Source organism: Babylonia areolata, chromosome 1, assembly GCF_041734735.1.
Source record: "Babylonia areolata isolate BAREFJ2019XMU chromosome 1, ASM4173473v1, whole genome shotgun sequence".
Lineage (NCBI taxonomy): Eukaryota > Metazoa > Mollusca > Gastropoda > Neogastropoda > Buccinidae > Babylonia > Babylonia areolata.
In genome coordinates, this window is record NC_134876.1 from 98,629,059 (window position 1) to 98,643,317 (window position 14,259).

Below are 14,259 nucleotides of genomic sequence, written 5' to 3' on the forward strand. Positions count from 1 at the left end.
CCTCTTCAGTACTTTGTATAGGTGATAAGGAAGGTATGATGATACATAAGTCGGGAAGATTCACAGCATGTTGCTGTGAGACGTAGGGATCCAGCCCACAGACTGACACTAACCAGGGTACAAAGTAGCTTCTGCCCTTGTGTTGCTGTGAGACGTTGGGATCCAGCCCACAGACTGACACTAACCAGGGTACAAAGTACAAAGTAGCTTCTGCCCTTGTGTTGCTGTGAGACGCTGGGATCCAGCCCATAGACTGACATTAACCAGGGTACAAAGTACAAAGTAGCTTCTGCCCTTGTGTTGCTGTGAGACGTTGGGATCCAGCCCACAGACACTAACCAGGGTACAAAGTAGCTTCTGCCTTTGTGTTGCTGTGAGACGTAGGGATCCAGCCCACAGACCCGACACTAACCAGGGTACAAAGTAGCTTCTGCCCTTGTGTTGCTGTGAGACGTAGGGATCCAGCCCATAGACTGACACTAACCAGGGTACAAAGTAGCTTCTGCCTTTGTGTTGCTGTGAGACGTAGGGATCCAGCCCACGGACTGACACTAACCAGGGTACAAAGTAGCTTCTGCCCTTGTGTTGCTGTGAGACGTTGGGATCCAGCCCACAGACTGACACTAACCAGGGTACAAAGTAGCATCTGCCCTTGTGTTGCTGTGAGACGTAGGGATCCAGCCCACAGACTGACACTAACCAGGGTACAAAGTAGCTTCTGCCCTTGTGTTGCTGTGAGACGTAGGGATCCAGCCCACAGACCCGACACTAACCAGGGTACAAAGTAGCTTCTGCCCTTCCAGGAAGACCCTCTGCTGCTGTTGGTGCTGCCGTTCAGCATCGGGGGTATCCACCTGGTGCTGCCCTTCGTCTTCACCATCATTGAGGGCTTCGAGAAATATGAAAGTCCCATCACCGAGCTCTACATACATATTATCAGGTGAGAGTTTCGTTTTTTTTTCTTTCTTTTTCTAATTATCTCTTTTATTTTGTGGTGGTTTTTTTTTTTCATTATCTGTTTTGTGTTTTTGATACTGACTGAAGCCACCAGCATACTTTTGCATGAAGAGGACAGAACTGATCTGACCTTCACATAAATCTTTGATTCCAGACAGCTGACTGTCAGATTTGTGATGTTTGGTGGTGCCTTCTCTTTTTTTTTTTTTTTTTTTTTTCCAATCAGCATATGCGACAAAAAACAACAACCTTCTTCTGTTGTCTGTGAAAGCTGGAGTGGAGAACATCACTGTGCCAGAAATTCCCCATTGGATTGCCACCTAAACCATCATATATTCAGAAAAGGAGAAAAAATCCCTGGCATCAGATATATATATATATATACATATACAAACACACACACACACACACACACAGAGAGAGAGAGAGATTATCTTGTGGAACAGTATGTCAAGAGCTAAATCAGAATCAGCGGGTCAGGTCACAGATGCATTGAGAAAATTAACACATGCTGGTGGCAGCTTTCTTGTGTGCTGACATGACTTTCCACCTGTGTGTGGAAACAACCTGTTCTGTCACTGACAGCTGTGTGTGTGTGTGTGTGTGTGTGTGTGTGTGTGTGTGTGTGTGTGTGTGTGTGTGTGTGTGTGTGTGTGTATTTGTTGTATTTGTGTGTGTGTGTGTGTGTATTTGTTTGTGTGTGTGTGTGTGTGTGTGTGTGTGTGTGTATTTGTTTGTGTGTGTGTGTGTGTGTGTGTGTGTGTGTGTGACTTTCTCATGGCTTTCAGTGAACTTTCAGGTCAGTGTTGATGCGAGTGGCCACACTGACGGTGTTGGTGCTCTACTGGTATGAAGGGGTGGCTCGCAGTGCCTCTGTGAAGGTAAACCATCACTTTGGGTTTTGATTTACACTACACTACACTACACCACACCACACCACACCACACCACACCACACTACACTACAATGCAAAGCAATGCAATGCAATGCAATCCAGTGCAGTACAATACAATACAATGCGGTGCAAAGCAATACAATAGAAGACTAAACAGAACTATACATATATACACTATGCAATACAATACAGTAAAATACAAAACATCTTGCAAATGTTATACTTACAATATGATGTTGAACAGATATATAAACATCCAGATTTGTAAAGTCTTAAGATGTTACGTTTTATCATTACAAATGCCCAGCAACGCAAGAAAGTAATTGATCACCTGTTTATCAGTTGGTTTTGTGATAACCAACATAGTTATTTTAAAACAAAGAAATGCAGTTTTGTTATATGAAACAGTTATATGTATTTGAAAGCTTGGTGGAAATATCTTCCTTTTTACCTTGTTTTTCTTCTGTTTTCTTCCTATTTTCATTGTCGCAAAGAAACAAATGTTTCCTTTTGAATATTACTGTCTGTAGAACACAAGTTTGTACAATGGTGTGCAGAGACAGACAGACAATCCTTATAATTCAGAAACTTTCCTTTATGTTGCAGTGATTTTGTGCATGGCATGCTTTGGTTTTGAGTGATAATTGCTTTTGTTCTTGTACAAGGGGTGTGAGTGTGTGTGTGTGTGTGTGTGTGTGTGTGTGTGTGTGTGTGTGTGTGCGTGCACACGTGCATGTGTGGGTATGCAGCAGACACAGTAGTGTTAATCCCATGTTGAATACTGTGCTTTTTGAAAGAGCAATGGAGTCAGTGACTGAGCATGTTTTTTGCTGATTTGTGTGTCTTGTGGCAGTGCTGGGAAACCATCATGGGGCAGGAGCTATATCGTCTGGTCATTGTCGACTTCATCTTCACTCTCTTCAGCACCTTCTTCTCAGAGTTTATCAGACGGTATGGATTGGAAGTTTTGCTTTTATTAAACAGCTGTTTAAATTTTTGGGGGATCAAACTCAGAATCGCAGGTTGATCTATATGACCAGTTGTTTAACTCTTTCCATACGAACGGCGAAAGAGACGATGTTAACAGCGTTTCACCCCAATTACCATCATCAAAATATTGCAAGCGGAAGGCTCTTATACTGAAGACGTGAATGTTGACAAAGAATACCACAATTCTGACGACGGAAGCTAAAGGTTGGGTCATTCAGACACCCACTGGACATCCGAGGGGTCTGTGTAGAGAAGAGAGGCCGTACTGAGTGAGTTAAGTAAAACACACACACATGCTTTCCAGAATGCACCCACCCATGTATGTGTGCACACACATATACACACAGGTACACGTTCAAATACACACACACACTCTCACAAATACTACACACACACACACACACACACACACACACACACACACACTACGTCTTACATACATTCACACATATGTGCACACATTAACAAGACATGCATACATACATGCATGCTTACACACACCTGTATGTTTGTGTGTGTGGGTGCATGCCCACCTGCATGTTCTTCGTACACATAGTTATTTATCACTGTCAGGTCAGGTCATTAGATCTGCTACTGGTAACCTGAAATCCAGTACAACCTGTTCAGGGTCGGATTGCCGGCGACTAAACCGGCACTCCCACCGCTGCCTTCCGGGACTGGTGAGGCGGGTGGCTAGATACCCTTATGGAATTAAAAACGAGATCCATAAAAGGGCGTCGGCTCAGGAGAGCCACCGACGGCCATCTAGCTCCACCGTGCTGTGTGCATGCCACATGCAGTTGGCCCCCGGGGTGTGTCTACCCATGCATGTGAAGTCTGGATCTGGCAGAATCTGCGGAAGAAACCTATCGGTTCAATGGAGAGGAAGGCGGTTACAGCAACGCACTGTGGAGTGCAGAGAGCAAGATGAGACACCGAAAGGATATCTTGGTCATCCACTGCATCCGTGCTCATCCTCCAGTTGTCTCGACTTAGTCTTGCCACTGGAAATTGGTGGACCCGGACGAGAGAGTGAGGTCGACGTTGCGCAACTCCTCTTCACTTTAAACAAACTAATCGCGCAAGTCATCAGTCATCCTTATTGACCTTTCATCCTATTTATACCAGAGAGTCCTCAGTGGAAAATCTGTCATATGGCCAATGTGGATAACCATCAGAGGACAGTGAGGGGAAGGAAGAAGGTGGTGTTGTTGCAGGCTGTTGAAGGAAAAAAGTGGTGTTGTTGCAGGCTGTGGAAGGAAGAAAGTGGTGTTGTTGCAGGCTGTGGAAGGAAACAAGTGGTGTTGTTGCAGGCTGTGGAAGGAAGAAAGTGGTGTTGTTGCAGGCTGTGGAAGGAAAAAGTGGTGTTGTTGCAGGCTGTGGAAGGAAAAAAGTGGTGTTGTTGCAGGCTGTGGAAGGAAGAAAGTGGTGTTGTTGCAGGCTGTGGAAGGAAAAAAGTGGTGTTGTTGCAGGCTGTGGAAGGAAAATGGTGTTGTTGCAGGCTGTGGAAGGAAAATGGTGTTGTTGCAGGCTGTGGAAGGAAAATGGTGTTGTTGCAGGCTGTGGAAGGTGAAAAGTGGTGTTGTTGCAGGCTGTTGAAGGTGAAAAGTGGTGTTGTTGCAGGCTGTGGAAGGAAAAAGTGGTGTTGTTGCAGGCTGTGGAAGGAAAAAAGTGGTGTTGTTGCAGGCTGTGGAAGGAAAAAGTGGTGTTGTTGCAGGCTGTTGAAGGAAGAAAGTGGTGTTGTTGCAGGCTGTGGAAGGAAAAAGTGGTGTTGTTGCAGGCTGTGGAAGGAAGAAAGTGATGTTGTTGCAGGCTGTGGAAGGAAGAAAGTGGTGTTGTTGCAGGCTGTGGAAGGAAAAAAGTGGTGTTGTTGCAGGCTGTGGAAGGAAGAAAGTCGTGTTGTTGCAGGCTGTAGAAGGAAGAAAGTCGTGTTGTTGCAGGCTGTGGAAGGAAGAAAGTCGTGTTGTTGCAGGCTGTGGAAGGAAAAAAAGTGGTGTTGTTGCAGGCTGTTGAAGGAAAAAGTGGTGGTGTTGCAGGCTGTGGAAGGAAAAAAGTGGTGTTGTTACAGGCTGTTGAAGGAAAAAAGTGGTGTTGTTGCAGGCTGTGGAAGGAAAAAAGTGGTGTTGTTACAGGCTGTGGATGGAAAAAGTGGTGTTGTTGCAGGCTGTTGAAGGAAAAAATGGTGTTGTTGCAGGCTGTGGAAGGAAAAAAGTGGTGTTGTTGCAGGCTGTGGAAGGAAGAAAGTGGTGTTGTTGCAGGCTGTGGAAGGAAAAAAGTGGTGTTGTTGCAGGCTGTGGAAGGAAAAAAGTGGTGTTGTTGCAGGCTGTTGAAGGAAAAAAGTGGTGTTGTTGCAGGCTGTGGAAGGAAAAAATGGTGTTGTTGCAGGCTGTTGAAGGAAAAAGTGGTGTTGTTGCAGGCTGTTGAAGGAAAAAATGTTGTTGTTTCAGACTGTTGAAGGAAAAAACTGGTGTTGTTGCAGGCTGCTGGCAGGGCGAGTGGCAAGACTGGAACACCCCACCTTCAACATTGGACGGAACACTGTGGAGCTCATCTACTCCCAGGCCCTCTGCTGGTAAACCCTGTCAGCTGTCTTTGTCTTTGTTAGTCTCTGCTGGTAAACCCTGTCAGCTGTCTTTGTCTTTGTTAGTCTCTGCTGGTAAACCCTGTCAGCTGTCTTTGTCTTTTTAGTCTCTGCTGGTAAACCCTGTCAGCTGTCTTTGTTTTTCTATGCTGGTAAACCATGTCAGCTGTCTTTGTCTTTTTAGTCTCTGCTGGTAAACCCTGTCAGCTGTCTTTGTTTTTGTTAGTCTCTGCTGGTAAACCCTGTCAGCTGTCTTTGTTTTTGTTAGTCTCTGCTGGTAAACCATGTCAGCTGTCTTTGTTTTTCTGTGCTGGTAAACCATGTCAGCTGTCTTTGTTTTTGTTAGTCTCTGCTGGTAAACCGTGTCAGCTGTCTTTGTTTTTGTATGCTGGTAAATCATGTCAGCTGTCTTTGTTTTTGTATGCTGGTAAACCATGTCAGCTGTCTTTGTTTTTGTATGCTGGTAAGCCATGTCAGCTGTCTTTGTTTTTGTATGCTGGTAAGCCATGTCAGCTGTCTTTGTTTTTGTATGCTGGTAAGCCATGTCAGCTGTCTTTGTTTTTGTTTTTCTGTGCTGGTAAACCATGCCAGCTGTCTATGTTTTTGTTAGTCTCTGCTGGTAAACCCTGTCAGCTGTCTTTGTCTTTGTTTTTCTATGCTGGTAAACCATGTCAGCTGTCTTTGTCTTTGTTTTTCTATGCTGGTAAACCATGTCAGCTGTCTTTGTTTTTGTTAGTCTCTGCTGGTAAACCGTGTCAGCTGTCTTTGTTTTTGTATGCTGGTAAACCATGTCAGCTGTCTTTGTTTTTGTATGCTGGTAAACCATGTCAGCTGTCTTTGTCTTTGTTTTTCTATGCTGGTAAACCATGTCAGCTGTCTTTGTTTTTCTGTGCTGATAAACCATGTCAGCTGTCGTTGTCTTTGTATGCTGGTAAACCATGTCAGCTGTCTTTGTTTTTGTATGCTGGTAAACCATGTCAGCTGTCTTTGTTTTTCTATGCTGGTAAACCATGTCAGCTGTCTTTGTTTTTCTATGCTGATAAACCATATCAGCTGTCTTTGTCTTTGTTTTTCTATGCTGGTAAACCATGTCAGCTGTCTTTGTTTTTGTTTTTGTATGCTGGTAAACCATGTCAGCTGTCTTTGTCTTTGTTTTTCTATGCTGATAAACAGTGTCAGCTGTCTTTGTTTTTCTATGCTGGTTAACTGTGTCAGCTGTCCTTGTTTTTGTTTTTCTATGCTGGTAAACCCTGTCAGCTGTCTTTGTTTTTGTTTTTCTATGCTGGTAAACTATGTCAGCTGTCTTTGTTTTTCTATGCTAGTAAACCATGTCATCTGTCTTTGTCTTTGTTTTTCTATGCTGGTAAACCATGTCAGCTGTCTTTGTTTTTGTATGCTGGTAAACCATGTCAGCTGTCTTTGTCTGATTTTCTGTGCTGGTAAACCATGTCAGCTGTCTTTGTTTTTCTATGCTGGTAAACCCTGTCAGCTGTCTTTGTTTTTCTATGCTGGTAAACCCTGTCAGCTGTCTTTGTTTTTGTTATTCTCTGCTGGTAAACCCTGTCAGCTGTCTTTGTTTTTGTTAGTCTCTGCTGGTAAACCATGTCAGCTGTCTTTGTTTTTGTTAGTCTCTGCTGGTAAACCGTGTCAGCTGTCTTTGTTTTTGTATGCTGGTAAACCATATCAGCTGTCTTTGTTTTTGTTAGTCTCTGCTGGTAAACCGTGTCAGCTGTCTTTGTTTTTCTATGCTGGTAAGCCATGTCAGCTGTCTTTGTTTTTGTTTTTCTGTGCTGGTAAACCATGCCAGCTGTCTATGTTTTTGTTAGTCTCTGCTGGTAAACCCTGTCAGCTGTCTTTGTCTTTGTTAGTCTCTGCTGGTAAACCCTGTCAGCTGTCTTTGTCTTTGTTTTTCTATGCTGGTAAACCCTGTCAGCTGTCGTTGTCTTTGTTAGTCTCTGCTGGTAAACCACGTCAGCTGTCTTTGTTTTTCTATGCTGGTAAACCATGTCAGCTGTCTTTGTTTTTGTATGCTGGTAAACCATGTCAGCTGTCTTTGTTTTTCTATGCTGGTAAACCATGTCAGCTGTCTTTGTTTTTCTGTGCTGATAAACCATGCCAGCTGTCTTTGTTTTTCTATGCTGGTAAACCATGTCAGCTGTCTTTGTTTTTGTATGCTGGTAAACCATGTCAGCTGTCTTTGTTTTTCTATGCTGGTAAACCATGTCAGCTGTCTTTGTTTTTGTATGCTGATAAACCATATCAGCTGTCTTTGTCTTTGTTTTTCTATGCTGGTAAACCATGTCAGCTGTCTTTGTTTTTGTTTTTGTATGCTGGTAAACCATGTCAGCTGTCTTTGTCTTTGTTTTTCTATGCTGATAAACAGTCAGCTGTCTTTGTTTTTCTATGCTGGTTAACTGTGTCAGCTGTCCTTGTTTTTGTTTTTCTATGCTGGTAAACCCTGTCAGCTGTCTTTGTTTTTGTTTTTCTATGCTGGTAAACTATGTCAGCTGTCTTTGTTTTTCTATGCTAGTAAACCATGTCATCTGTCTTTGTCTTTGTTTTTCTATGCTGGTAAACCATGTCAGCTGTCTTTGTTTTTATATGCTGGTAAACCCTGTCAGCTGTCTTTGTCTGATTTTCTGTGCTGGTAAACCATGTCAGCTGTCTTTGTTTTTCTGTGCTGGTAAACCCTGTCAGCTGTCTTTGTTTTTCTATGCTGGTAAACCCTGTCAGCTGTCTTTGTTTTTCTATGCTGGTAAACCATGTCAGCTGTCTTTGTTTTTGTTAGTCTCTGCTGGTAAACCGTGTCAGCTGTCTTTGTTTTTGTTAGTCTCTGCTGGTAAACCATGTCAGCTGTCTTTGTTTTTGTTAGTCTCTGCTGGTAAACCGTGTCAGCTGTCTTTGTTTTTGTATGCTGGTAAACCATATCAGCTGTCTTTGTTTTTGTTAGTCTCTGCTGGTAAACCGTGTCAGCTGTCTTTGTTTTTGTATGCTGGTAAACCATGTCAGCTGTCTTTGTTTTTGTATGCTGGTAAACCATGTCAGCTGTCTTTGTTTTTGTATGCTGGTAAACCATGTCAGCTGTCTTTGTTTTTGTATGCTGGTAAGCCATGTCAGCTGTCTTTGTTTTTGTTTTTCTGTGCTGGTAAACCATGCCAGCTGTCTATGTTTTTGTTAGTCTCTGCTGGTAAACCCTGTCAGCTGTCTTTGTCTTTGTTTTTCTATGCTGGTAAGCCATGTCAGCTGTCTTTGTCTTTGTTTTTCTATGCTGGTAAACCCTGTCAGCTGTCTTTGTTTTTGTTAGTCTCTGCTGGTAAACCGTGTCAGCTGTCTTTGTTTTTGTATGCTGGTAAACCATGTCAGCTGTCTTTGTTTTTGTATGCTGGTAAACCATGTCAGCTGTCTTTGTCTTTGTTTTTCTATGCTGGTAAACCATGTCAGCTGTCTTTGTTTTTCTGTGCTGATAAACCATGTCAGCTGTCGTTGTCTTTGTATGCTGGTAAACCATGTCAGCTGTCTTTGTTTTTGTATGCTGGTAAACCATGTCAGCTGTCTTTGTTTTTCTATGCTGGTAAACCATGTCAGCTGTCTTTGTTTTTGTATGCTGATAAACCATATCAGCTGTCTTTGTTTTTGTTTTTCTATGCTGGTAAACCATGTCAGCTGTCTTTGTTTTTGTATGCTGGCAAACCATGTCAGCTGTCTTTGTCTTTGTTTTTCTATGCTGGTAAACCATGTCAGCTGTCTTTGTTTTTCTATGCTGGTAAACCATGTCAGCTGTCTTTGTCTTTGTTTTTCTATGCTGGTAAACCATGTCAGCTGTCTTTTGTTTTTCTGTGCTGATAAACCATGTCAGCTGTCGTTGTCTTTGTATGCTGGTAAACCATGTCAGCTGTCTTTGTTTTTGTATGCTGGTAAACCATGTCAGCTGTCTTTGTTTTTCTATGCTGGTAAACCATGTCAGCTGTCTTTGTTTTTCTATGCTGATAAACCATATCAGCTGTCTTTGTCTTTGTTTTTCTATGCTGGTAAACCATGTCAGCTGTCTTTGTTTTTGTTTTTGTATGCTGGTAAACCATGTCAGCTGTCTTTGTCTGATTTTCTGTGCTGGTAAACCATGTCAGCTGTCTTTGTTTTTCTATGCTGGTAAACCCTGTCAGCTGTCTTTGTTTTTCTATGCTGGTAAACCCTGTCAGCTGTCTTTGTTTTTGTTATTCTCTGCTGGTAAACCCTGTCAGCTGTCTTTGTTTTTGTTAGTCTCTGCTGGTAAACCATGTCAGCTGTCTTTGTTTTTGTTAGTCTCTGCTGGTAAACCGTGTCAGCTGTCTTTGTTTTTGTATGCTGGTAAACCATATCAGCTGTCTTTGTTTTTGTTAGTCTCTGCTGGTAAACCGTGTCAGCTGTCTTTGTTTTTCTATGCTGGTAAGCCATGTCAGCTGTCTTTGTTTTTGTTTTTCTGTGCTGGTAAACCATGCCAGCTGTCTATGTTTTTGTTAGTCTCTGCTGGTAAACCCTGTCAGCTGTCTTTGTCTTTGTTTTTCTATGCTGGTAAACCATGTCAGCTGTCTTTGTCTTTGTTTTTCTATGCTGGTAAACCCTGTCAGCTGTCTTTGTTTTTGTTAGTCTCTGCTGGTAAACCCTGTCAGCTGTCTTTGTTTTTGTATGCTGGTAAACCATGTCAGCTGTCTTTGTTTTTGTATGCTGGTAAACCATGTCAGCTGTCTTTGTCTTTGTTTTTCTATGCTGGTAAACCATGTCAGCTGTCTTTGTTTTTCTGTGCTGATAAACCATGTCAGCTGTCGTTGTCTTTGTATGCTGGTAAACCATGTCAGCTGTCTTTGTTTTTGTATGCTGGTAAACCATGTCAGCTGTCTTTGTTTTTCTATGCTGGTAAACCATGTCAGCTGTCTTTGTTTTTGTATGCTGATAAACCATATCAGCTGTCTTTGTCTTTGTTTTTCTATGCTGGTAAACCATGTCAGCTGTCTTTGTTTTTGTTTTTGTATGCTGGTAAACCATGTCAGCTGTCTTTGTCTTTGTTTTTCTATGCTGATAAACAGTCAGCTGTCTTTGTTTTTCTATGCTGGTTAACTGTGTCAGCTGTCCTTGTTTTTGTTTTTCTATGCTGGTAAACCCTGTCAGCTGTCTTTGTTTTTGTTTTTCTATGCTGGTAAACTATGTCAGCTGTCTTTGTTTTTCTATGCTAGTAAACCATGTCATCTGTCTTTGTCTTTGTTTTTCTATGCTGGTAAACCATGTCAGCTGTCTTTGTTTTTGTATGCTGGTAAACCCTGTCAGCTGTCTTTGTCTGATTTTCTGTGCTGGTAAACCATGTCAGCTGTCTTTGTTTTTCTGTGCTGGTAAACCCTGTCAGCTGTCTTTGTTTTTCTATGCTGGTAAACCCTGTCAGCTGTCTTTGTTTTTCTATGCTGGTAAACCATGTCAGCTGTCTTTGTTTTTGTTAGTCTCTGCTGGTAAACCGTGTCAGCTGTCTTTGTTTTTGTTAGTCTCTGCTGGTAAACCATGTCAGCTGTCTTTGTTTTTGTTAGTCTCTGCTGGTAAACCGTGTCAGCTGTCTTTGTTTTTGTATGCTGGTAAACCATATCAGCTGTCTTTGTTTTTGTTAGTCTCTGCTGGTAAACCGTGTCAGCTGTCTTTGTTTTTGTATGCTGGTAAACCATGTCAGCTGTCTTTGTTTTTGTATGCTGGTAAACCATGTCAGCTGTCTTTGTTTTTGTATGCTGGTAAACCATGTCAGCTGTCTTTGTTTTTGTATGCTGGTAAGCCATGTCAGCTGTCTTTGTTTTTGTTTTTCTGTGCTGGTAAACCATGCCAGCTGTCTATGTTTTTGTTAGTCTCTGCTGGTAAACCCTGTCAGCTGTCTTTGTCTTTGTTTTTCTATGCTGGTAAGCCATGTCAGCTGTCTTTGTCTTTGTTTTTCTATGCTGGTAAACCCTGTCAGCTGTCTTTGTTTTTGTTAGTCTCTGCTGGTAAACCGTGTCAGCTGTCTTTGTTTTTGTATGCTGGTAAACCATGTCAGCTGTCTTTGTTTTTGTATGCTGGTAAACCATGTCAGCTGTCTTTGTCTTTGTTTTTCTATGCTGGTAAACCATGTCAGCTGTCTTTGTTTTTCTGTGCTGATAAACCATGTCAGCTGTCGTTGTCTTTGTATGCTGGTAAACCATGTCAGCTGTCTTTGTTTTTGTATGCTGGTAAACCATGTCAGCTGTCTTTGTTTTTCTATGCTGGTAAACCATGTCAGCTGTCTTTGTTTTTGTATGCTGATAAACCATATCAGCTGTCTTTGTTTTTGTTTTTCTATGCTGGTAAACCATGTCAGCTGTCTTTGTTTTTGTATGCTGGCAAACCATGTCAGCTGTCTTTGTCTTTGTTTTTCTATGCTGGTAAACCATGTCAGCTGTCTTTGTTTTTCTATGCTGGTAAACCATGTCAGCTGTCTTTGTCTTTGTTTTTCTATGCTGGTAAACCATGTCAGCTGTCTTTTGTTTTTCTGTGCTGATAAACCATGTCAGCTGTCGTTGTCTTTGTATGCTGGTAAACCATGTCAGCTGTCTTTGTTTTTGTATGCTGGTAAACCATGTCAGCTGTCTTTGTTTTTCTATGCTGGTAAACCATGTCAGCTGTCTTTGTTTTTCTATGCTGATAAACCATATCAGCTGTCTTTGTCTTTGTTTTTCTATGCTGGTAAACCATGTCAGCTGTCTTTGTTTTTGTTTTTGTATGCTGGTAAACCATGTCAGCTGTCTTTGTCTGATTTTCTGTGCTGGTAAACCATGTCAGCTGTCTTTGTTTTTCTATGCTGGTAAACCCTGTCAGCTGTCTTTGTTTTTCTATGCTGGTAAACCCTGTCAGCTGTCTTTGTTTTTGTTATTCTCTGCTGGTAAACCCTGTCAGCTGTCTTTGTTTTTGTTAGTCTCTGCTGGTAAACCATGTCAGCTGTCTTTGTTTTTGTTAGTCTCTGCTGGTAAACCGTGTCAGCTGTCTTTGTTTTTGTATGCTGGTAAACCATATCAGCTGTCTTTGTTTTTGTTAGTCTCTGCTGGTAAACCGTGTCAGCTGTCTTTGTTTTTCTATGCTGGTAAGCCATGTCAGCTGTCTTTGTTTTTGTTTTTCTGTGCTGGTAAACCATGCCAGCTGTCTATGTTTTTGTTAGTCTCTGCTGGTAAACCCTGTCAGCTGTCTTTGTCTTTGTTTTTCTATGCTGGTAAACCATGTCAGCTGTCTTTGTCTTTGTTTTTCTATGCTGGTAAACCCTGTCAGCTGTCTTTGTTTTTGTTAGTCTCTGCTGGTAAACCCTGTCAGCTGTCTTTGTTTTTGTATGCTGGTAAACCATGTCAGCTGTCTTTGTTTTTGTATGCTGGTAAACCATGTCAGCTGTCTTTGTCTTTGTTTTTCTATGCTGGTAAACCATGTCAGCTGTCTTTGTTTTTCTGTGCTGATAAACCATGTCAGCTGTCGTTGTCTTTGTATGCTGGTAAACCATGTCAGCTGTCTTTTATTAGAAACAGATAAAACCAGTCACTGTCTTTGTTTTCTACTTGACCATCCATTGGTCAGTGCCATGACAATTTGTATTTATAGCGTATTTCTGATAAACTCTCCTGTCTCGTGCAATTTTTTTACAGATGTGTGACTGTCAGTGTTGTGTGTGTGTGTGTGTTGTGTGTTGCTGGTAAACCTGCACGCGCTGCTGCTTTGTTGTTATCAAACACAGCTGTCTTTGTTTTGTCTATGCTGTAAAAATCGTGTCAGCTGTCTTGTCTTTGTTTTTCTATGCTGGTACTGTGTCAGTGTTTTTTTTTTTACATTGTATCAACAGTAAGACCTTCAGCTGTCGTGTTAGTTTTTGTTTTTACTCCTCGAGTCGCCTGGAAACTGGAGCAGCTGAACACTTGTCTTTCGTCCTGCTAGTAAACCTGTGTACATTGTCGCGCAAACGTTGTGTGTATGTTTTTATGCTGGTAACCTGTACGTGTTTGGTGTTGTTGTATGCGTGGGTAGGGACAACATGCATAACAGCTAAGTAACTTTAGTCTAAGATGACTTAGCGTGCCACTGGTACCACCGTCAAGTAACCAGCACGAACTACTTCGTATTGTCATGACAGTGTAAACACAGCAGACTGCTCTGCAATTAATACATCTACCCGTATACCAATCGCTGTGGAAAACCTGTCAGCTGCTTGATTTCTGTTAGACTCTCAGTAAAGCAGTCCTCTCACTAAGTGCAAAAAAAAAAAAATTTGTTTTGTTAGTCTCTGCTGGTAAACCGTGTCAGCTGTCTTTGTTTTTGTATGCTGGTAAACCATATCAGCTGTCTTTGTTTTTGTTAGTCTCTGCTGGTAAACCGTGTCAGCTGTCTTTGTTTTTGTATGCTGGTAAACCATATCAGCTGTCTTTGTTTTGTTAGTCTCTGCTGGTAAACCGTGTCAGCTGTCTTTGTTTTTGTATGCTGGTAAACCATGTCAGCTGTCTTTGTTTTTGTATGCTGGTAAACCATGTCAGCTGTCTTTGTTTTTGTATGCTGGTAAACCATGTCAGCTGTCTTTGTTTTGTATGCTGGTAAGCCATGTCAGCTGTCTTTGTTTTTGTTTTTCTGTGCTGGTAAACCATGCCAGCTGTCTATGTTTTTGTTAGTCTCTGCTGGTAAACCCTGTCAGCTGTCTTTGTCTTTGTTTTTCTATGCTGGTAAGCCATGTCAGCTGTCTTTGTCTTTGTTTTTCTATGCTGGTAAACCCTGTCAGCTGTCTTTGTTTTTGTTAGTCTCTGCTGGTAAACCGTGTCAGCTGTCTTTGTTTTTGTATGCTGGTAAACCA

General features: G+C 42.0%; 1 protein-coding gene across 3 annotated transcripts in view; it reads left to right on the plus strand.

The window, feature by feature from the left end:
• Positions 1–14,259, plus strand: part of LOC143290135 (transmembrane channel-like protein 5) — a 52,277-nt gene that overhangs the window by 20,244 nt on the left and 17,774 nt on the right. For all 3 annotated transcript variants that reach the window (XR_013056337.1, XM_076599430.1, XM_076599443.1), the window contains exons 10-13: positions 804–940; positions 1,757–1,838; positions 2,706–2,803; positions 5,322–5,414. Coding sequence is in view for 2 of the 3 variants with exons in the window: in XM_076599430.1 (XP_076455545.1) it covers positions 804–940; positions 1,757–1,838; positions 2,706–2,803; positions 5,322–5,414 (410 nt within the window). In the remaining variant the exon portion in view is untranslated. The remainder of the gene's footprint in view (positions 1–803; positions 941–1,756; positions 1,839–2,705; positions 2,804–5,321; positions 5,415–14,259) is intronic.